The sequence below is a fragment of the Misgurnus anguillicaudatus genome, chromosome 21 (genome assembly GCF_027580225.2).
Source record: "Misgurnus anguillicaudatus chromosome 21, ASM2758022v2, whole genome shotgun sequence".
Lineage (NCBI taxonomy): Eukaryota > Metazoa > Chordata > Actinopteri > Cypriniformes > Cobitidae > Misgurnus > Misgurnus anguillicaudatus.
The window spans coordinates 20955522-20979410 of record NC_073357.2 but is presented as its reverse complement, the minus strand read 5'-3'; the positions used below and the strand labels follow the sequence as shown (position 1 = coordinate 20979410).

Here is a 23889-nt window from a genome sequence, read left to right as displayed (position 1 = left end):
GCATGCTATGTTTAAATGTACGACAGCAGTCGCATCCGATTTAAAATTATTATATTATTAAAATATAGTAAATACATATAATATAAAAATAAATATTACGTAAATATTACCTACAGTGTAAATCACTTTCCAGTTAAGAAAGTACAAGCTTAACACGGTATAAACTTAATTAATTCCTGAAAGCATGAATAAAAGCAACAAAGCGATTTCTAAAATGAGGGTGGGGCTACATATCCGTGAGTAGGCTCAGTTTGCAAAACCATTGCGAAAGCGTGTGCACTGTTTATGAATTTGTGGGAACGGATTGCAAAAACTGAGGGTACAGTTTGCAAATCTGAGAGTACTGATCGTTTACTTGTGCATATTGTTTATTAATCTGCGTGCACGATTTGTAAATTGATAAGTTTAATAATCTGAGTATGGTTTATAAACTGAGGGGACGAATTACAAAACGTGTTCGTTTCTCGTAAGCATAAGTAGATGGTAGATTGCCACCAATGGAATATACAATCAACTTAGCTTTTAAGAAACGAAGCCAATAGCAAGTAAAATGCCCTATTTAATCTATATGACATTTATGGCATTTAAAAACCGCTTAGTATCCTGTCAATAACATAACCAAACAATACTCTCTGAGTGTATTTCAGTTGTTTTACTAAAACTGAATATAAAAGCCAACATGCATCGCTGCAGTGGTGGATAAATCATCTTACATGTACAAAGTCTTGGTGAACACGTGCTTGCACCACCTGCTGGTGAGATCGACTAACAGCAGATGAAATTATACTCGGTACTCTACTGCTTTTCCTACAGTTCCCAGAATCCCAGATGTTAAATGTTGAAATTTGTACAAATTAATTTTTAGACTCAAATTTTTTGACGCGAATTTAAATAGACTGAAAATTGCCTGCTGAATATTTTATTATTATATTGTATTTAAAGTGAAATATAAAAGGTGAATATGGACTATTGAATTTTTAATACAGAAAATGTGTTTGAAATGTTTTGAAGTGAAATATACACAGCTAAAATATACACGCATGTTGAATTTCAGCCCTTAAAAATGCAAGACCTAAAAATACAATGCATTAAAATTCAAGCAAGGTTAATACAATGCATATTTTTTTTTCAAGTAGTACAATTCAACAGGCTGTTTTATTTCAAAAACATATGTCATTGTTTTTCTTCCACAGTAGTGTTTTCTCAATCGAATGCAAAAATACATTATGAACATGCGCAGAACATTTGTGCTCAAGTTCACGTCTTATATTTACCTTATATTTACGTCTCACACAATTCTCGTCACAGAAACAGGCAATAATAATGCATTGCCATTGCCTTGCTAAGGTAATGGGGTCACCCGCTGTAGCGTTCAATTGTACTTAAGCTAAATAAAGCAATAAAATAGCGTCGTGCCTTTTGAAAATTGTGTTTTTATTGCCTATATCTGAAAACTTCTTAAGAACAACTTTCTCCAACTCAGCTTTGTACATTTATCCAGAGATAAAGTGTGAACTTGATCAGAGATGCTGTGCGCAGCGTAGCGTTGCAAAGTCCTCTGCTCTTTTTCAAGTTCAGATTTGGATTACTGTTTAAACTGTGTCCGCGGGTTGTTTTTTTTCTTGCGGGTTAAAGATGAAAGGTTTCCGTTCATTAGTTATTGGTATTAAGGCTGTTAATAGTCATTGGGATGCTTTTGGGCTAGTTTTGGAATTCCATTGGGATGGTTTTGATACACAAAGCTGGCAACCCTGGCTGTGCTCTTGCGCAGACGTTTGGTTCAGGTTAATGTACATGTAAACTAACATTTTAATCAGATTGCAATGTTTAGGGTGCATGTAACTGAATTGTTGTATAATTCAATCGTATTAAATTCAGGCGAATTGACAAAATTTTGTGCATGTAAACATAGCCAAATTTCATGTCATTCTAAGCACCTAAATAACCTTAAATATGCTTAAATATAAAATTTAAGTTTGATGTGTTGCTTTCGCAAAATATCAAAATATTAAATACATTTTAAAGAGCACCAATGGTCCAATTCACAATTTACATTTCCTTTGATGTGTACATGTGTATTAGTAGATGTTAACGATATTGTCGCTGCCCGATGAAACTCACGTATGTCCAAAACGGTTACTTTTCAGGAAGTGAAAAAAACACTGTATATCAAAAGCAGTTGAATGTAGCGTTGTCATACTTGGTACAGCATCTTTACATGTAACCATATTCTTGCTAGTGTAATGATATAATCCACATTTGACCAAAATTTTGTTTAAATGGACATACGTGCATATTTAACAGTAACAGTTGTCGATACGCGTTCTACCGATCATTAATTAGAATGGCCAAGTCGCGTTTTATATTGACAGATGAATACGCTCAGTTTATTAAATAGCCTACGTTTTAGTTAAATACGCTTAGTTTATTTAATATTAATTATGAATTTATTAAATGTCTCTTGCAAACTATGAAGAGACAATAAATCAATACACTGACATGGTAATGCTAGACAGCTGGGGTGTCAGTTTGTGCTGAAAAGTGGTGGGGACAAAAGATCAAATAAAAAACATTACCGCAGGACGGGAAAAATATTGAATAACGGCGCATCAAAAATGGGCATAGCGTAGGCCAGTCAACAACAAGAAAATACTCTGCATAAACCCTCAACAATGTCGACTGCACACATGTAACAGTCCCTGCAACACCAGCTCAACGAACAGTGCCAAAGCACCATACAGGACCTAGAGCCCTGCGTGGGACTGTTTTTTTAAAACCCGCGCCCGCCCGCACCCGCTGAATTTATGACCTGTCCCGCCCGCTCCCGCAACCTGCGTGTTCCACTCCCACCTGCGCCCGCAATATTTTTGTCCACTTCCGCTCGCTCCCGTGGATTTTGTCAGAGCTTGTGAAAACTGTACACAAATGCATGCTCATACAAAACATTTGTTACGATTAACATCCAGAATAACAGACTTTCAACACTATTGTGTTTAAAATTAGGGATGTGCACGAATGGTCAAATATTCGATCTGCAATAATAATTCTAATGGAAAAGATGCTATTGGAATGTTAGTTTGTTTGTTTTTAACCCTTGTGCCTTGTTCCAATTCACTACCCTTTCGTGTTGTTAGCGGCCAAAAATGGCCACTAAATTAAACGGCTGTAAAAATGTATCAGATTAATATTTTTTTCAAATTTTTTTGCATAAATCTGTTAATCAACCTCAGAACTGATCAAAACTACCAAATGTTTCCAAAAATGTCATGATTTTAACTCTTTAATTGCCAAGCTCATGAGTGATGCCACTGATTTGGGGAAAAAAAAAACACAGAATCACTGATTTTCAATGTGAAAAGTGAATGTGGACTGGATTTTCTTTTACCTTTTTTACAGTCTTGGGCATGTTAAAGATTGGTAAGAGCATTGGCTTTGATGCATTTTTGGTTTTTGTGCGGCATCGGATTGCATTTTTTTCTCCCTCATTTGTTGTTTGTGGCCATTTTTTCCCCATTGACTTCCATTATAACGGCATTTTTTGATTGCAGAGCCATGGCACCTTGTTGTCATGCATTCTTGATTCTTTGTGGTTGTGCCTTTTGCAGGGAGGTGGAGTTTGTCATTTTTGCTGTTGATCACCATGTGGCGCCGTTACCCTTTGGTGGCCTGTGCAAGAAAACAGAGCTTGGTTTCTGGTTTGTACATTGAGTTATATGGAATATAACACCATTGTGTGTGTGTGTGTGTGTGTGTGTGTGTGTGTACGAGTGTGTGTGTGTACGAGTGTGTGTGTGTGTAGGGTTAGTGTTAGTATTGAGGAGAGAGCACCTCCCTCGCGCACCAGTTGGTGCTGCACTGGTGAGAGGGATTTAGTCTCCTGTAGCTGTCCCTCTAGACACAAATCCACAGACACCAGCAGGCACCAGCGGCTCAGGAGTGAAGAGAGGAACATGCAAGTGGTGTACAGAACAAAAAAAAGAACAGTCAGCACTTGTATCCGTTGTGGTACACACACTTGCAGAGAGCACCAAGTAATATGCTGCAAGTCCTGCTGAAAAGACTGAACACACACACGTACACATATACACACTAAAAATTAGTTTGATTGTTTAGTTCTCCATCGATCTTCTACTCTTGCTTCATTGTTCAGTTTATTTGAAGTTGTTTTTGCATTTTGGTTCATAATAAATGTTGTTCATAAATCTGATGCAGAGAAGATTTTTTTTACAGATTTTTTCACACAGACGCACATGCACGCGCGCACGCACACACACACACACACACACACACACACACACACACACACACACACACACACACACACACACACACACACACACACACACACACACTCTCACTCTCACTCTCACTCTCTCTCTCTCTCTAATATGCTGTTATACTCCATATAACTCAATGCACAACCCAGAATTTAAGCTCTGTTTTTTTGCACAGGCTACTAAAGGGTTAATCGTGCCACATGGTGATCAACAGTAAAAATGACAAATTTTACCTCTTTGCAAAAGGTACAATCACAAAGAATCAAGAATGCATGGTAATAAGGTGTCATGGCTCTGCTTTTAAAAAATTTTGTTATAATGGGAGTCAATGGGGAAAAAATGGCCACAAACAATAAATGAGGGAGAAAAAAACCAAATCTGATGCTGCACAAAAACCAAAAATGCATCAAAGCCAATGTTTTAACCAATCTTTGACATGCCCAAGACTGTAAAAAAGGTAAAAGAAAATCCAGTCCACATTCACTTTTTATATTGAAAATCTGTCATTTTGTGTGTTTTTTTTTCCCAAATCAGTGACACTACTTATAAACTTGGCAATGGAAGAGTTGGAATCATGGAATTTTTGCGAACATTTGGTGGTTTTGATCGGTACTGAGGTTGATTAGCAGATTTATGCAAAAAAGTGTGAAGAAGAATTCATCCGATACATTTTTGCAGCGGTTTGATTTGGTGGCCTTTTTAGGCCGCTAACAACACGTAAGGGTAGTAAAATTGCCCACGGTATATTGTTGAGTGTTTAAAAAATTTCAAAGCATTTTCTTAAAATATATGTAAATATAAGATTTGTCACCAAAAATCATTCCATTTGCTGATACACAGAGAAAGTTGTGGCCAAATTAAGACAAAAAAATTGCAAAAATGGCCAAAAATGGCCCCAACAACACATAAGGGTTAATACGCCACCGCAGGGTGAATGCTACTCATTTAATGTTTTCACTTCATGTATTGTCTTTTACAGTCTTTAATGTAAATATACATCAAATATAAATTACATATACATGAAAATTTAGTTGTTTGTATGTCTGATTGTTTTGGCAATTCAGATCGCAGACTAATTTAAGTATTTAGAGTTTTAACACCGGGTTGTCTGTTTTTGTCCACCGGCTCAGGTTTAATTTAGACGTGCTTCTCCGCCACATCAGCGCGCATCATGAGAGATTTGTTAGCATCTTGTTATGGCTTATTTTATTTTGTTATTACAGCTAAACGAGACAGACATGGAAAACGAAACAGAGAACATTTATTATATGCGGTGCTCTATATGGAAAATGAAGCGGCTGCAAATGCCTGTTTAAGCAGAGTTTTCTACGCTGGCATTAGTGAGAAGAACAGGCTTTCACCGGTGCAAGTAGGCTAAATATAGTTGTCTTTCTGATATGTCACTAGACATTAAGAAATCATTTTCATTTCAAATACTTATATCACTGACAACAGTGGTCCGGCCAGGATATTGTCATTAAAAAAAGTGGAGTTGCAGCCCTCAACTGATGTTTATGTTGTCATTTTGTGTATTGGCCACCAGTTGTGTGATTGCAGTACCAGTTTTAGCCACAAGTTTTGTGATTGAAATACCAGTTTTGGGCCACAATCCTACATACTGTTCCTTTAACTTTTCCGCGATCGTTAGAAAAACGCAAAATCAAAAGAAATGTCTTGCCAACCTGCATTATTTGTTATTTCATGGCAAAATAATAGCAGAAATTTAAAATGTCTTATTATATTTTGTTATAAAATAATCTAATATTCTTTGATACAGAGTAGACAACTTTGTAAACATTTCTGGCTTTATTTTACTTCAATCTCTCTACAGCACGCTGCACCCCATTACCAGCAACACCACGCCCCACATAACGGTCAATCAAAATATCCTGTGCACATATCACTACGTTATCTTTTTTTATTTTAAAGTTTTAAATAGTTATCTAGTAAAATGCATTATTTTCATGAGGATACATACGTGAAAGGTCTGTGTGAGCTGTGTGCCGCACCTGCTGTCTCACATAAATGCCAAAAACTCGTTGAAGCAATAATGCATTTCAATTTACTGTTTTTTAGTCCTTATATAAGTTTTTGTGAACTTGGGACACAAAAGAAAGGCATCTGTCAACTATCATCTAATCTCAACGTTAGCAAACATGTCCGCATTCCGTCAGCGCGTGAGGACCGATCTTTTTACTTTCAGGCTTTGCACTTGAACGGTCAGGTCACATACACGCATAATAATAACAAACAAGTTAAACACATATTATAGAGAAAATGTAGATTTGGACTTGTGGCTATTGTGCTATACTGTAGGTAAGTAATTTTCAAACTTCTTAAAAGGGACCGTAAAAAAACAAGATTACACAACACACCTCTCTCAGTGTTGGCGATAAGGATTGATTCATATGTTCTCATTAATATTAAACATTTATCAAATATTTATGTGGCTGAAGTGATTAATTATTTTAATAACATTTTCCTTAAATCATCCTGTCATCCTAATATTTAAAACCACTGCATGAAAGCTGTCTAGGTTAATCAGGTTAATAAAAAACAAACAGTGTATCTGTATCTTGAAGTTGTATTTATTTGTCATTTTCATTTTGTTTCTCTTTTCTTATTATATCACTGACTGTTTACTTAATTATTTAATTACTTGAGAACTTTTAATTTAATGTTATACAAGAATTGGTATCCTAAACAGAGAGAAAAAATATCTATTTTTTGCGCAAAATTCTAGAAAATTACTGCCACAAAATTACCGTCATTTTGATCTCAAAAATAAATCGTGAAATCATGGGGGACTGAAATAATTGTGTTTGAAAAATGATTTTAGTTATGAACACTGGGTGTTAGTTATATACAATAAACACATCTTGTGGCTATAGACCAGCAGTTCCCAAACTTTTTTTCCTGCGCACCCCCTTCTATGTCCCAACCGGGTTGGCACACCCCCAATCCCCACTTCAAAAAAATAAAAAACGCAACAAAGCTTTGTTTTCTCGTCATAAAGACTCCTGTTTAATCAGGCGCAAATAACCAGGGGCCGGTTGCACCAGCTGGATGTAAAGAAGTTGGGTGTTAGTCCTACGTCGGGCTTAGCTACGTCCGACATTGTGAAACTACGACCAGACGCAGCTACACTCAGTGCAGATGATGCGTGTCCCCGTGTATGCGTTTAACCACTGTGATATTTAGACGCCATTCGAGTTAACTATGGTAAAAAAACGTACACTTACTGCCGCCAGCTAATAGACAATATATGAGAGCTTTCGTCATGTTTACCAGTGCGCTCTCCCTCAAGATGCGTGTGTTACGTGCAGACCCATTAAACACATTCACGAAAGCCTTTACTGTTCGCACAAAAGGTATAATAGTTTGCCGATTCATTATAACAGCTCAAGTTTCAAACAAAATTAAATGAAAGCTTTTAATAAGTTCTCTACAGTGTCCTTTGTAAGTATTTATGTATTTTATTATATAATCGTTGGTGGTCTCTCTACCATGGATGAAAGCACATTGCTTGCGTATCCTGTGCATTAGACGCGCCCATGTCTCGTCCCATTTGATTATTTCTATTTTTGCCATAGAAAAAAGTCTCTCTCTCTTGGTCCCTCTCCTCCTTCGTGACTAACAATTTTATTATAAGACACTTGACAGTTTCCCTGATTTCAGCCAGTTAAGCATATTTATAATATTTATGGAATGAATAAAACGAGTTGGCACACATAGAGGCTGCAGTGCATAACAGAAGAGCAGTGCGTAGAAAAAGACAGCATCTGTCTTCTACGTTTCTATCAAAACCTAATAAATTATAGTTTTTTATTTAAAATAAAAGCGATTACAAAGGAAATGTTTACTTATGTTTTTTTATTCATTTATTGTATGGAAAAATCCCACTTAAAGAAACAGACCACCATTAAATTTTCCTCTCGCGCACCCCCTGGTGGCAGCTCGCGTACCCCTGGGGGTGCACGTACCACACACTTTGGAAATCCCTGCTATGGACCACTGTCTGAATAGCTATTTGTATGAATAATGAAAGCCACATATACAGCGCATCTCTCTCTCTATCTGTGCGGCGCAAAAGCCTGATAACTTACCTGATCCATCTTCTGCACAGCGCAACTTTAGAACATGTCTATGCTGTCTTTGAAAAATATTATAATATCGTTTAGATGACATTGTATCATGTGCTCCTCAATATAGTGTTTGATTTTTGGTTTACCTGCTGATAACATCCAATCAGTAACAGAACAAATATTGCATTACGAATTATCGCCATGATTTTGCTCTTCCTGCTTTCCCCCACCTAATATTTTTTGTCCAATGAATAAATGACCTTAATACACATGTGGTTTTGTTTACAAATTTTGGTTCACTTGCAAAAAGGGCAGTGTGAATGCGAAAAAAATGTATTTGGTCTGGACCAAAGCAAGTGAACTAGCGAACTTTTCTGGTATAAATACACCCTAAGAAAATTTTTGTACCATCAGCCATCATTGCTTTAAACAAATCTCTGTGATCATTATACATCCCTCTTTTGTGTAATGCTTGTCTGGACTATTCACCTTGTGCTTGCACTGTGTTAAAGAGGGAGGGAAACTAGAGGGGGGAGGTATGGTATGGTGTGTATTATAGTATTATATTATTATATGTTATATGTATGAGACTAGACGAGAGATGTTAACATCAGATGCTGCTGTATGTCTTCTAGGAATGTGATGATGTGTGAAAAAGAATATCCCTATGGGACAATAAACATTCTGTTCTATTCTATTCTATTCTATTCACTCAAATTTTGCCGCTCTGTCTTTTGCCACTGAGTGGGCGTAACCACAGTCACTTTCGCAGAAGGTGACATCATGTGCATACTCTCTATTGATGCTTCTGTTTTACCACTGTATTCAATGCAAAATACTTGCCGAAATGCATAAAAAATGAGCTCAGGTGGACAGCTGTAATCGTGGCTTTTTACAATTATGTAATTGTCAGACCTGTAATTGAAATATCGATTCATATTTCAATTAACTGTGCAGCCTTAGTGGATGGTTAGTAAATTCTTTATAATTTTTACTAGGACAACCAGAATTAGAATGCCTTCTAACAACCTTACTGAAAGAGATGGGCAACACACAAAGTTTCACAATAAGAAAGTTTGAATGACAAAACATCTTGTTTGAAGATGAACATCTCATTGAAACTGGAGGGTGGGACAAGACATATAGTCCATTTTTAGCAGCCATCAGCCGTTATTCCCAGACGGTGAGAATTTTTAAAAAAGACTAAAACTACACATAACAAAATGCCCTGGCCTATTTTTTGGGTGATGATTTTAACAATTTTGCCTTTTTAACATATTGTTATATGACATAATTCTCTTCATTGTTTAAAAATGAATACATTTTAACATATATAATACTTACCGTATCGCCCAATGCAAAGGAGTAGAATTCAGGTCACCACCTAGTTGGTCCACAATGGCACCTTTAGATATATAGTATCTATGAAGTAAAGCACAACATTCTCAAACAAAACAACTGTAATGCATATTAGGGTGAGTTAGAAAGATTAAACCTCAGTATGCTGTAAACTGTATTTTTTTTAAGTTATATAAACCCAAACTAAATCAGCTTATTTTTCATGTATTAAACAAATCTTACTTGACAATATCTGCTCGATTATTGATGGCGGCCCAGTGGAGCAGAGTAACATTCTCTTTGTCAGGTTGCCGGACATCATAACCAGATTCTATTAGTTCTTTACATCTCTCAAGAGCGCCAAACCTACAATGGGACAAAGGACAAATTTAGTTTGAAAGTGCTTAACTTATAGTCTAGCTTATATGTGGCAGATGGGATCTGGATTCCATAATGAGAACGAACAATTTGAGCAATAAAAACTAAGCATCCAGATAAGACAACAGAAATCCAGATATTCTAACTAGTGGTGCACGATATAGCGGCCGCTGATATAACATCGGCCGATATGGTCATTTTTTTACACATCAGTATCGTTCCGATGTCAAAATAGGGCCGATATGAACAGGCAGAAAATCATTCCTGTGTATTTGACGTGTGTGTAGGAGATTTGTGGGCAGAGCCGATCGGCCCTATACGCTTACTACGCAGACTGCATAGGGCCCCACAAATTACGTAAGGCCCCGCCTCCTCCTGCCTTGTTTTACAGCACGTGTTACTGTTTACTGAGATGACAATATGAAGTGGAGCTATCCAATCTGGCCATGAAAAAAGGAAATAAAATAAGAGTTAAACGCGAGAACAGCAACCAGGTAAACTTGTGTTCTCTTCAAGTTTGATGTCATGTCAGCAAGAGCAAACAGTAAAGTTAAGTTGATGTGATTCTGTCTCTCTCTATCTGACTTGCTAAATTAGCTGTGTAGTGTTGCCAGTGCATCTCTTAGCCTCTCTGTTACACAACAATTTATTGCGTGAATATTCGCGTGAATAAGGGCAACGGTGTTTATAAACGGCAGCTTTATAACCGCGCCCTGTGTGAATGTGCGTTCATATGCGCGTGCAATCATGCACGAAATGACACGCACGCTTTCCAGCAGCAACATCTGTGTGGGGACCATAACAAAAATAGCGTGATAACACTCCTAAAAGACAATGTTAATGCAATTTGGAAACCAATGGATTTACATTGGAATGGGTATAATGCCAATGATAAGGTCAAAATGAATGCACATCCCTCCATCAGGGATCAAGTATTGCTCTTATGCATACTATAAACAGTTATACGGTATGGCAAGCCATTTAGCTTTTATACATTCACATGATATGGATTTTTGATATCAAGAATTCAGTTTTCACTACTTAAAATATAAATATTAAGAGTGTGATTTATAGTCGGGTTAGCCGGTTTACAAACATTACAGGGTGCGCACGCATCCAGGAGGCAGAAAGCCCGATTGGTGAGCTGGTCCGCTACTGCAAAACCCCCTAATTATTGAAGCGATCTTTATTGTTTGTATATAAATAAAACTTGATTTTAGTTGGATCTGTTTTTCTGTCTTTATTTTTGAAGTGTCACTGTAATACATGTATGAATTATAATGTTAGGCTAGTAACTTAATAGCCACATCTACTGGTATGTTAACATCAGGCACCCAGCATTGGCTCTGTTGGTACTATTAACCTCGCAACAACTCCTTGGCATTTTGACTTTCAGACACCGCTACTAGCCTACAACACAATGCACGTCTCTTCTTTCTGCCTCTCTGTTGCGTGCGCAACCAGTTAATGACGTCGCCGAGCAACCCATCTGTAGTAGTAACCATATTTTGTGTGTAGTACAGAGGTGGGCACAAATACATCATAAACTATTTTGTTACAAACTACATATACTGGCTCATGAAATGTAACAAAATAAAATACAAAATACTGATGTGAAAACTGTATTTAAATAAAATAGGGATGCTCCGATCGATCGGCCGATAATGCTTGCTTATGTTTCTCAATGAATTACGGTGAAATGCCGCTACATTCAAAAGCCAGGGGGCGCTCTCGTACAGAAACTCAAAATGCGCTGTAGACGAAGAACAATACACACGCAGCTGTGATGACACGGAGCTCCATGAAATGGCTGAAGGATATATTTATATTGCTGTTCTTCAAACCTTTTCAGGTATTTTCATGATAATAAAGAATATGTTTAATAATTATGTTTGACGAGTGTTGCTTTTTCAAATGCATGTTATAAACTACTCAAACTAACAGTGATTTTAGATCGATAAGGACCTACTGACCAAAAGCCGCAGTACATGAAATAGCTGTAATAAGATCGTCTGTCCGATTCAGAATAGTGATCGGCCACGTATTATTAGTGGTGATCGGCATTGATCGGAGCATCCCTAAAATAAAATACAAGTAATAAGTATTTTGAAAATACAAAAATACTCCCACAATAATCTTAAGAGTTTTTTATAAAGTTACTGCAGAAAATGTTGGGGATAGGCTAATCCAAGTGGGAAAAATAACAGACAGAATTTTTGTCACAAAATCAAAATTCCATTTTAATCATAATATGTTTGGGTTTGTTTTACACACAAGACCCTACTGACCTGACCTTAGTACTGCCTTTTCCATTACAAAATACACTAAAGTAATTAAATACGTATTTAAAATAGATTAAATTGAAAAAGTGCCCATGTCTGTGTAGGGAGAGCAGTGGGGTGTCATGTGTGAATGTGTGGCAAAGCTCACGGGTAATGGCTCACGGCCTGGGTCAGGTACCATGGCTCACGGGACAGGTAGGAGGGCCCCTTAGCAGAATTTTGCTTAGGGCCCCAGGGAGGTCAGGATCGTCTCTGTGTGTGGGGGCGAGGATGTTTGTTTTTGCACGAGCGCATAAGTTACATGTGTGCTGAAGCAGCTTCTGTCGTCTGCCTGGTCGTTCTTCAAAGTGTCTAAAGAACTTCCTCGCTATGCTGTATGCCAGGGGTGTCCAATACGTCGATCGCAATGCCAGTAGATCGCACACAAGTTAACTGTGTATCCTCATGCTGCTCTATGCCTCCACAAGCTTTGAAAAAATGAGGGCGAAACTGGCATTATAGTCTTATAATTGTGTAATTGTGAAACACGTAAGTCTATTTGATAGGGGTGTGACGAGACACTTAATCCACGAGACGAGACGAGACACGACATTTGGGTTCACAAGAACGAGACCAGACATTATTTTTACACTTTTTAAGAAACCCTCAATGATAAAATAAATGAATAAGAAACTGAAATCATGTTATTTTTAAATGTTTTAACTAATCAAGGACTAGCCCTAACAATTATTTTTCTAACTGATAATGAAGTAATTTGTTATTTTTGAGAAGTAGCCTTTAAAATGACATAATAACGAAGATGCAATAATAATTGGTTCTAATAAAGTATTAAAACCAAGTTACATTAAACAACATTACATAAACAAACACATTACATTTGTGGTCTTTAAATAAAAAGCATTATGTTATAACAAATGCCTGCAGGGGGCGATAGTGGACTCGTCTCGCGGACGCTATCTTCACTTTCACTTTACACGGAGAGAAAAGCTTATTTCCAGCCAAACAATGTTTAAATCCATTTGAATATTTAATATACGTCCATTTCTTTACAATAGAAATGATACAGCTACTGTCATTTTTGAGCAAGAGCATGCAGACATTAAATCATGTAAACTCTGTGATGGTTTAATCTGCTGAGACTTCACATCTGACACTGATCAACAGACAAACACAACGCGTCTCAGACTTCAGACGAATTCCCAAACAAACATTACTGGAAACCCAAACAAAAAAGCAAATGCAGTAAAAGACAATATAATGCATGCACTGGGGCAAATCACACCAACCGCGCTTTAAACGCTTCGAAACGCAATACGCGACGCACTGCCTTTTTAAAAAAAAAGAGCAGTGCGACGCAGATTTTTATATTGCTAAACAACCACAAAGTCAGCTGTCTTGTCAATCAAATATTGAAGCGTGAGCGCTCTTTTGCTGTTAACTGTCATATTAGCAGAAACTTTAAAAAGAGGGTGCTTGCTTTGACCTTGTTTGAGGGTGAGAGGTGCACAAACAAGCAGGAGAGAGTGAGTGAGTGGAGTCCAGTTCTTCAAAACAACTGTAAACTTCCCCCACTACAACGTAAGGCCCGCCTCTCCCCTCATTCGATTAGACAATGGAAAGACGCAAATGACGTTGGGTGCTTCTCTGCTCTCAGAGTTCCTTCAAAGGCGCGTGCTGCGGCCGGCGACAAAAAACGCAAGGCGCTCAGCGCGCATAAACTGCGCGCAAACGCTCCCTTGTCCATAGAATATCATTCAAAAAAGGTGCCTGCAACTGCCATAAACGCTTTTGGTGTAACTGGCCTCTAAAAGGGTCAAACAGAAAGCTGCATCCTCCGGAGGTCGCATATGCAGGCTGCATACATCATCAAGGTTTATTTCAGATCATTAACTGAGCATTACATTTGCAAGTCGTGAGCATATTACAACAATTTGCGATTCGCTAAATTATTAGTAAACTTTATAATTGTAAATGCAGTTTAAAAATGCAACCTCTAAAGGATGCAGTCTTTTATTTGAGAAACGGCCAGCATTTCACCTACACAAGAAATCTCCCGAGACACACTTAATCTCGTGAGACACATTTAATCTCGTGAGATCTCGTCCCACCCCTAAAATTTGAGTTGATGTGCCTTTTTTCTCAAATGTGTTTTTAAAAATCTTATACCTTCCCGCTGCAGCCCAGTCGTAAACTGTAAACTTCCGAAATTTACCAGGATGCAATCGCATTCTTGCCTTCATGCAGTAGCTGATCCACGCGCCCAGTGTGTGTGCGCGCGCGCAAGCGAGCGAACGAGGTTGAGAGAGAGGCAGCGTTGTGCTGATTTATATGCTTCTGATACTATTGTCATTTTCCTTCTAGTTTGTTTCACTAAACCGTATCTCCGCTATTTTAAACAGTACTCGACATGTACTCCAGGGTTTTTTTTAACTCTAAAAAAATAGAGTAATGGTGACAGCCCTAAATCCAATGTAGAGATATATGAAGCATAGTCCACGCATTTAAAGTGTTTTTTATCATTTTAAAAGTAGATCACCACACAAAAAAGTCTGGACACCCCTGCTGTATGCAATGAGAGTGAGGGCTGGGTGTTGTGAGGGGGAGTTCGAACCAAATTGTTTAACACAACCAATTTGATCACCCACTTAAAAAATAAGCATCCCGAAGCTTACAATAATATGGGAAGTCAGCTAATTGATGACATTTTGCACATGGGTAAAGGTGCTCAATCAGTAATTTCTGGAAATAAATTACAAAAGTAAAAAAAGTGTTTTAGAAAATAGCTCTTTATTTGATTATCATAAAAATGTGTTTTCTATACAGAGATATCGGCATCGGCAAATATTGGTATCAGGCATAACAGACAAGAGTCATATCGGTTATCGGTAACTTGTTCCTGCAGGGCCGGTGTCCTGCAGAGTTTAGCTCCCACTTTAAGACCGTTAATAAACCTTTTGTGTCTAGTCATTTGTTTTCATTGTGCATTTTATTGTTGTTTTCAAATGCTTGACGCATCATAATTAAACTTCGTATTAACAAGGCTGCTGATTTGCCACCTCACTACCGCTTAGCAAACAATACTAAGTTTTACATATAGTAGTTTTTTTTAGAACAAAAAGTACAGATCTGCTGCTACCAATGCCCGATACTGATACTTCAAGCTAATATGCAAGCTCTTGGATAACTGTAACCCTTTTTTCTAGATAAAGTAATACCACAGATGTTGCCTTTGTTATATTATCTGCAGAAATTAGTTATATTGTTGTTTAAATAGAGAATAAAATAAAAAGCACAACAAATACCTATATAAAGGTAATGAAAATAAAACACAGTATTTACTGTATATAATTTATACACACTAGTTCTTATAAAGTACAACAGTTATCAGTAAAGAGCAGATAATAATTTTCTCTTAAATATTATTGATAAATTAATTAGATTACTGTAGCCTTAAGACAAGAGAAAGCGCTTGCTCTGTCGAGCTGAATGACAGGCTGTGTCTGTGTGCGCTCGTTGGGTGTACGCGGACAAGAGCAGCTGGAATACGCCAGTCGGCAGCTAAACTAAGCTGCTGTCGAATTACAACACACTAAACCAACTACACAATCAGAACTCGTATACGTATTCTTGAAAAAGGGACTTATAGAACAAGCAAGACATAAAACAAACAACAACAATTTTGTTTTTGACAGTTTTTACAAGCTTAACTCAAAGATCTAAGACTTATTCTATGTACAAAAAAGGCCTATTTCTCTAAAATGTTCACAAATCTGTCTAAATCTGTGTTGGGGAGCATTTATCCCAAGATAATCCATCCACCTCACACACTGCATGAAAAGAGCTGTATACGGACAAATACGGGATGGGAAATCCCTGCTAAACTTTAGGTTTGCCATATAAATGAGGCAGAGTGCTGGAAAGGTAATACACAGAAACCTTACATATTAGTCGGGGAGCCAAAGTCTCAAAAGCTCAATAAAATGGGTTGAACCTGACCTGGTCTGCCATACTTTTTATTTGTGTTTTTTCTGTTAACTTTGACCCCAAGAACCAATAATTGGAGGGTCTGCTCTGCCGGAAATATCGCAATTTTTTTGGCCATTTTAGTGTATGTACCCTTTATTTTTTATCAGAAAATTGTGAAAAAAAATGTTTTCCTCAAATTCTCAGTGGGTTGGGTAAACTGTCAATGAATGCATTCCAGATACACAGAACACTTGTTTTGACAACATCCACTAAAAAAATAACTCTTAAAACACATTTATGCATAATTTTGCATCAATTTAATGCAAAAAATTAGGCGTTTTTTCACTTTTTTTCCAATATTTTCATCTTTACTTCATTGGCAATCAACTATTCCCCCAAGTTATGACATCAGTCAATATATCATTCTTTTCACCAAACAGTATACTCATTACACAGAAAAAATTATAAAAATCCAACCAAAATCAATGGATCTGTGATGATTTCACTACTAGTTGGCCATCAACAGGCTCAGAACCTTAATAGAATTTTTGGCTACTTTCAAAATTCCGAAAGACATACTGGATAACATGATTGTTAATGTCCACATTATTAAACATCATGGTCTAGGGATCTTTTTAATTTCAACATAACCCTGTTCTCTCCCAATGGAAATGTGTCACAAAATAAATATAATACAGCAAAATGACTTTAATTATTTTATTGCCTCAGATGACAACTATTACAACTTTAAAGAGATATTTCACCCATTTGCATTAAGCTTTGTAGCTTTAGAAACCCAGTCATGTTTTTGAATGGTCATGCATCATTTTCAGTTTCCCCTGGATGAAATTTCTACATCAGATGAGAATATGGACGTTTGTATAGGTGAACCACCCAAGCTTCGCACCGCATATGGACAGCAGCGTTCTGGATACATATTTTAGAATACCAAAGGTCAACTGGAAGTGACAAGCCAAAGCCTGCAGGGACAAACGGACGTCTGACTTTAAAGTAAGTGTTTCTATTTTATTTGGGAGTGGCTTGCAGAGCTGTGCATTGTGGGAGTTGTTGTCTTCTATACAAATGCACCCTAAAGTCACTTTCTGTCTTTTTTCGGTCAAATAGGCACCACATTTGAAATGTATGTTAAATTTTGACTACAAATATGACCCACTTTCAATAAGGATTAATGTTTCCATGGGTGAAATTTCCCTTTAACAGAAAAAATAACATAACTTATTAACTAGATGCAGGTCCATGTGAGGTGGGATAATCAGAAGGGTGGCACACTGCAGATACTGCTCTGGGGACAGACCTTCACCCTCACCACCTGAAGAGACAGCAAACAAGAATTTGAGGGTTATACAGCAGCGTGATAAAAGATACAACCCTCTCACTCTCTAACGCACACACACGCGCAGCCTACTTACATGTCCCTGTCTTCAAGCGCAAATTCAATCCTTAAACATCCCCAATGTAGTACCTTTTCCTGAACACCCCGGGTTTCCTCAGATCACTGTACCTGCACAGATGCAGAATGTCTGTCTGTCTGTGTTGTCAATGTTGTGTAGGCCCACCTTTTTCCTCTTCTGTACGGATAGCTCACTGTGTCACATCCGGTAAGTATGTAGGTGCTGAGGAGAAGGGATGTAATCTCTGAAGCAGCAGCATTATACTTCCCTGTCAGAGCTTCTGTGGTGGCATGAACAGGCCGGAAGATATCCATCGTTTTCACCCACAGCTTCTGCAGCCCATCCATGTGTGTGATGTAGTACATGCACATCATGATCACATCTGTGTCATTTGCAACAACTACAGCTCGTTCGTGGTGCAGAATTTGTACGAAGTATGCAATGTGAGCAAACATCCTGGTATCTGCCTCCTCAAGTTCTGGAAGCTCAACCTGACAATCCAATGACAAGGGGACATTGCGACCAGGATCACAAAAGATTCCACCAAGAATAAGTGTGCATCCTGCAGGAAGGAAAGGAAACAAGGCAGACTACCTGGCTGCAATCAAGGCAGCCCTTGGCAGCTCATGGGGGGAAGTGGACAATCTAACGCCATCTGACAAGCCTGTTGTAATGGTAGTAGATGCAATGGCATTCATTCAAGGTTACTAACATTTTGGTAGCAGCACCTTCTATGAACTGCAAGGAAAGTATCCGAGGAAACTCCTTGGAATCCTCCCAGACAAGTGTGACTGCATCCACTTTGTTAGTGATCGATATGATATCTATCCTGCTGAAAGTCTGAAAGGTGAGGAATGAGAGAAGAGGATGAAGACCTGCTCCAGCAAAATGAAGGAGTACAAGCCACATGATACTCTCTGTATGGAAAGGCTTCATTCACAATTCACTGAATAAAGCTAACCTGTTGAACTACATGGGGAAATCATGGGCAGCTCAGAACAAGTCACTTCCTGCAGTATACACACTTATTCTTTGTGGAATCTATTGTGATCCTAGTCGCACTGTCCTCTTGTCATTGGATTGTCAGGTTGAGCTTCCAGAACTTTTCTGTGAGAAACATGAGGAGGCACATACCAGGATGTTTGCTCACATTGCATACTCAGTACAAATTCTGCACCACAAACGGGGTGTAGTGGTTGCAACTGACACAGATGTGATCATGATGTGCATGTACTAATCACTCACATGGATGGGCTGCAGGAGCTGTGGGTGAAGACAATGGATATCTTCCTACCTTTTCATGCCATCACAGAAGCTCTGACAGGGAACTATAATGGTGCTGCTTTAGATCTTACATCCCTCAGCACCTACATACTTACCGGATGTGACACAGGGAGCTATCTGAGCTAAAGGCGGGCCTACACAACTGCTATCAAACACCTGAAAGACCTTCTGCCACTGTGCAGGTACGGTGATCCTGAGGAAAGCCTGTATGTTCAGAAAAAGTTATAACAACAGCATGGCGATACAACACAGTGTTTCCCATACATTGATTTATTTGTGGTGGCCCACCACAGAATCAACACTGGCCCCCACAAATAGAATTTTCATGACTCCCATTTACATTTTTATTTCACTATTTAAAACAGCTTAATTTGGCTTAAAATATAATTTAATATATAATACAGATCAAATACAGATACAGATCAAAGAGTAGAAGTGAAACATATTTCAGGTGCCAACACTAGATCAAGCGCAAACACAATACGATGATGTCACATATATGCTAATTAGCGGGGGACGTCATCACCACCACAGTCTCCTCAAAATCCTGTGGGAAACACTGCAACACAAGGTGTCACTCTATGACAGGAGTGACTTTGATAGTACCCTGGATGCACAGCGAGCCCATCCCTTTGTGAGCATCAAAGGAGACATGAGTTTCCTTCCACTAACTGAAGATGCCCTCCTATTACACCTTCGCCAATCCCTGCATCAGTTGGCTGTGTATAAGCGGGCACACATGGTTCAGCCAACCTATCCCAGCTGTTTGTGTGTGTTAGAGAGAGAGAGAGGGTGGCATCTTTTATCACGTTGCTGTATAATCCACCCTGTCGTTCTTGTTTGCTGTCTCCTCAGGTGGTGAGGGTGAAGGTCTGTCCCCAGAGCAGTATCTGCAGTGTGCCACCCTTCTGATTATCCCACCTCACATGGACCTGAATCTAGTTAATTAAGTTATGTTATTTTTTTTCCGTCAAAGGGACATTTCACCCATGGAAACATTAATCTTTATTGAAAGTGGGTCATATTTGAAGTCGAAATGTAACATACATTTCAAATGTGGTGCCTGTTTGACCGAAAAAAGACAGAAAGTGACCTTAGGGTGCATTTGTATGGAAGACAACAACTCCCACAATGCACAGCTTTGCAAGCCACTCCCAAATAAAATAGAAACATTTACTTTATAGTCAGACGTCCGTTTGTCCCTGCAGGCTTTGGCTTGTCACTTCCAGTTGACCTTTGGTATTCTAAAATATGTATCCAGAATGCTGCTGTCCATATGCGGTCCGAAGCTTGGGTGGTTCACCACACAAACGTCCATATTCTCATCTGATGTAGAAATTTCATCCAGAAGAAACTGGCATTTTTGAAATTCTCTGCAGCAGACGGACTCCATTTCTGTGTCCGTAGGTGCACAGCAAGAGCACAGGCACAACCAGTCCATCCCAGCTCGAGTCAGTCCAGGCTCCTCGTCTGCGACAGGCAGGTCTTCTAGCTCGTCTTCTACCTTCTACAAGCAGGTTTTCTACCTCGATCTTCTACCTCCTATTCCTCCATCTGCCTCAGCTGCTCTTCCCTGTATTGTGGCTCATAAAGATAGCCTCGAAATCACCCTCTTCCATATCATATTGATAACCTTCCACCATTGTTGGAAAACATCAAGCCTGGCTCCACAGCATCTTTTAGCTTAGATTCCAAAAAGATGGCAGCTGTATCATTTATTTTTGTAAGTCCCACCCACTAATCTGTAATAGGTCTGTAGCGTCCCACCCATAGCCCCCCCTGGAAAAATAACGACAGAGGGTAGTCTTACACCCTCGACAAAGATATAGCAATTCCTTCTTTCAATGAAGCAAAATGACGATTTTTAACATTCAGTGCAACACTGAAATCTGTATTTCTCCCGTCTCAGGGGAAACTGAAAATGATGCATGACCATTCAAAAACATGACTGGGTTTCTAAAGCTACAAAGCTTAATGCAAATGGGTGAAATATCTCATTAAAGTTGTAATAGTTGTCATCTGAGGCAATAAAATAATTAAAGTCATTTTGCTGTATTATATTTATTGTGTGACACATTTCCATTGGGAGAACAGGGTAATGTTGAAATTAAAAAGATCCCTAGAACATGATGTTTAATAATGTCGACATTAACAATCATGTTATCCAGTTTGTCTTTCGGAATTTTGAAAGTAGCCAAAAATTCTATTAAGGTTCTGAGCCCAGTGTTTCCGCTATATACATTCCACCGTGGCGGCCCGCCAGGCCTAAAATATCCCCACCACACCTTCGGTTGTGGATAGAAGGGATACAGCAAACGAAATCTTGCCGGATGAGCACTGTTTTATCCTAATCCTTCACCCAAACCCAACTCTAAACACAAACTTTCACACAATTGTAGGATGTATTTGTATCTCATTTAGCCAGAGCTGCTGTTTTCATCCTAATAATCCTACCTCTAAATCTAATCATTAACTTTTCTGCATTTGCTGTATCCCTTCTAGACAAAACCACGGCAGCAGCTCGCAAAATAAAGAGCCCTGTCAGACTGGCTGTCTTTAAAAATAAATAAATTCCTTTCTGGATTCGCGTTGTAAACTCATTTATAAAGAAATCGCCTAAAATATAATAATTTCCCCCATGGGTTTAGTTTCATGCACAAATAGATTTAAATCAACAGATGATGATTAGGCTACGTCTCTGTTTTGAGAAATAATAATAAAATAAATAAGCCTACACGACATATGTTACACTTAAATAATTATCAGATTGACAAAACGAATAAATTTAAAGTATTTGAGTTTCTGTTCTTTTTTGTGACGCGCTATAAAACCAAAGCAGCAGAAAGATGATTTTAAATAAGCACAAGGTTTTCTCATTATTGTGAGTTTACACAAATAAAAATACAACATTTACAGTTTATGTTGTTTTACTTTTATCTGTATGACAATAAATTTAGGGTAATTTAAGGTGCAAGGTCATCACGCGTATGATGTTCACCGGCGCATATCTACACCGACGCAGCGCAGGGCTGCAAGAAATTACATAATTAAACTTTCGATTTAACATATTACGAGTTTTTTGGACATTCATTTGTAATCACTGTACTCATATTATCAATTAATCAGGCAATTAGTTATTCAGAATATAGGCTATAAGCGCAGTAGTGCTGCCGCGAATAGTCGACGTAGTCGACGTAATCGACGATGAAAATTTGTCGACGGCAATTTTTTTAGTCGAGGAGTCGCATATTTATTTTTTTCCGTCTCAAACGGCCCACTGTAATTCTGTCTCATGTCTCAAATGGCTCAATGTAATTCACCTCCACACCAGTCTGTGCGCTGTGCGCGCCCTGCTGGTTAATCTGCTACGCTATCATCTTTCTTCCCTCTCCCCCTGCCTTCACTGCTTTAATTTTGAAAAATTGGCGGTGGCAGGTGAGTCTATGGAATTATGAGTCCGAAAGCTTCCGAAGTATGAAAGTATTTTAAGCCAAGTTGTGATAAAAGAGTGGTCTGTTACACCGTGCCAAACGTCGCTGGCTTATCACGGGAGCACAACGACAATGTACGAGCATCTCAAACGAAAACACTCGGGAGTTATTGACGATACACCCACAGAGAATAGGACAACGTAAGTAACTGTTATATGATTATTAATGAAACGGCGAGCTAGTCAGTACTGTTTTATTAACTCTTTTGAGAAGTACAATGACTCTGTCTTTGGATGTTAAAGGCTATCAGTGTTTGCTCGTGATTCCGCCACGGAATCAACACTGGACGCAACAAATAGATTTTTCATGATTCCCATTTACATTTTTATATTACCATTTTAAACGGCTCAATTCATTGTTGCGAGTGTTCAGTGCGTGTCTCTCTCTCTCTCTCTCTCTCTCTCTCATGTTGCTTGCAGCGCCTCGACCGCGCGCGCCTCTCTCTTACGTGACAGTGAAAAGGTGGCAGTGTTTTTAATGTACTTTCTTTTTTGCGTAAACGTCAACATTCACAGATGTCTCTGACAAAGACGACTGATCGAGTTAACATGATTTGAAGAAAGATTAGCAGTAGTGTGAGTCTGTGTGCGAGCTTTCTCCCTCCCTATGATGCTGTATGCCGTGTTCTGTAGTCTACGTAACAACAACAGTGTATTCTCTTATATTTCTGAATTTGCACCGAATTGTCTGCGCTATATCACTCGCATTTAAAATCAAGAAATGGCTCAAAACACAACAACAATTATGAGAAGAGCAACAGCAGTAAAGCTACAATGTAAATGTGTGGTGATTTTTGCATATCTAAATCAGGATTTTAGCAGCAGTTAAAGGAACAGCTGGTTGGATAAAAAACGAGGTGATGGGTCATGTTTAGCCACTATTTTATAGGCTACAACAGAACAGATAATATGTAAAATAGCATTCAGTTGTGTTAAAATGCAATATAAGATCAAAGAGTAGAAGTGAAACATTTCATATTTCTGTTAAGCATCTACTTTGCACTGGCAGTTTTTATTATTATTTATATTGTTTACATTGTAATTTTTTATTTGGTAACATTTAAGTTATTCATATTGTTTATGACACCGGTAGGTTCAAAATAAAAGGGACACAATGAAATAACAAACACTTAATTAGTCGTTTAGAATAGTCGACTATTCGAAAAATTAGTCGAAAGATTAGTCGTTAGAAAATTAGTCGTTAGTGGCAGCACTAAAGCGCAGAGCGCTGCTGACCGCTCAGCTGTCAATCTTCTGTGCTTCAGATCGACGCTCACAAAGTTTCACATTTAATGACGAGATATTTGTCCAAAAACAAAAGGCTAAATACTGAATACTACTCATATGGGACTGTAAGACATTAATAGTCGAATCTGT

General features: G+C 38.3%; 1 protein-coding gene across 4 annotated transcripts in view; it reads right to left on the bottom strand.

The window, feature by feature from the left end:
* Positions 1–23889, bottom strand: part of zdhhc13 (zDHHC palmitoyltransferase 13) — a 191333-nt gene that overhangs the window by 89268 nt on the left and 78176 nt on the right. For all 4 annotated transcript variants that reach the window (XM_073859806.1, XM_073859808.1, XM_073859805.1 and 1 more), the window contains 2 exons: positions 9944–10066; positions 9707–9784 (listed from right to left, as the gene is read on the bottom strand). In XM_073859806.1, the coding sequence (XP_073715907.1) occupies positions 9707–9784; positions 9944–10066 (201 nt within the window). The remainder of the gene's footprint in view (positions 1–9706; positions 9785–9943; positions 10067–23889) is intronic.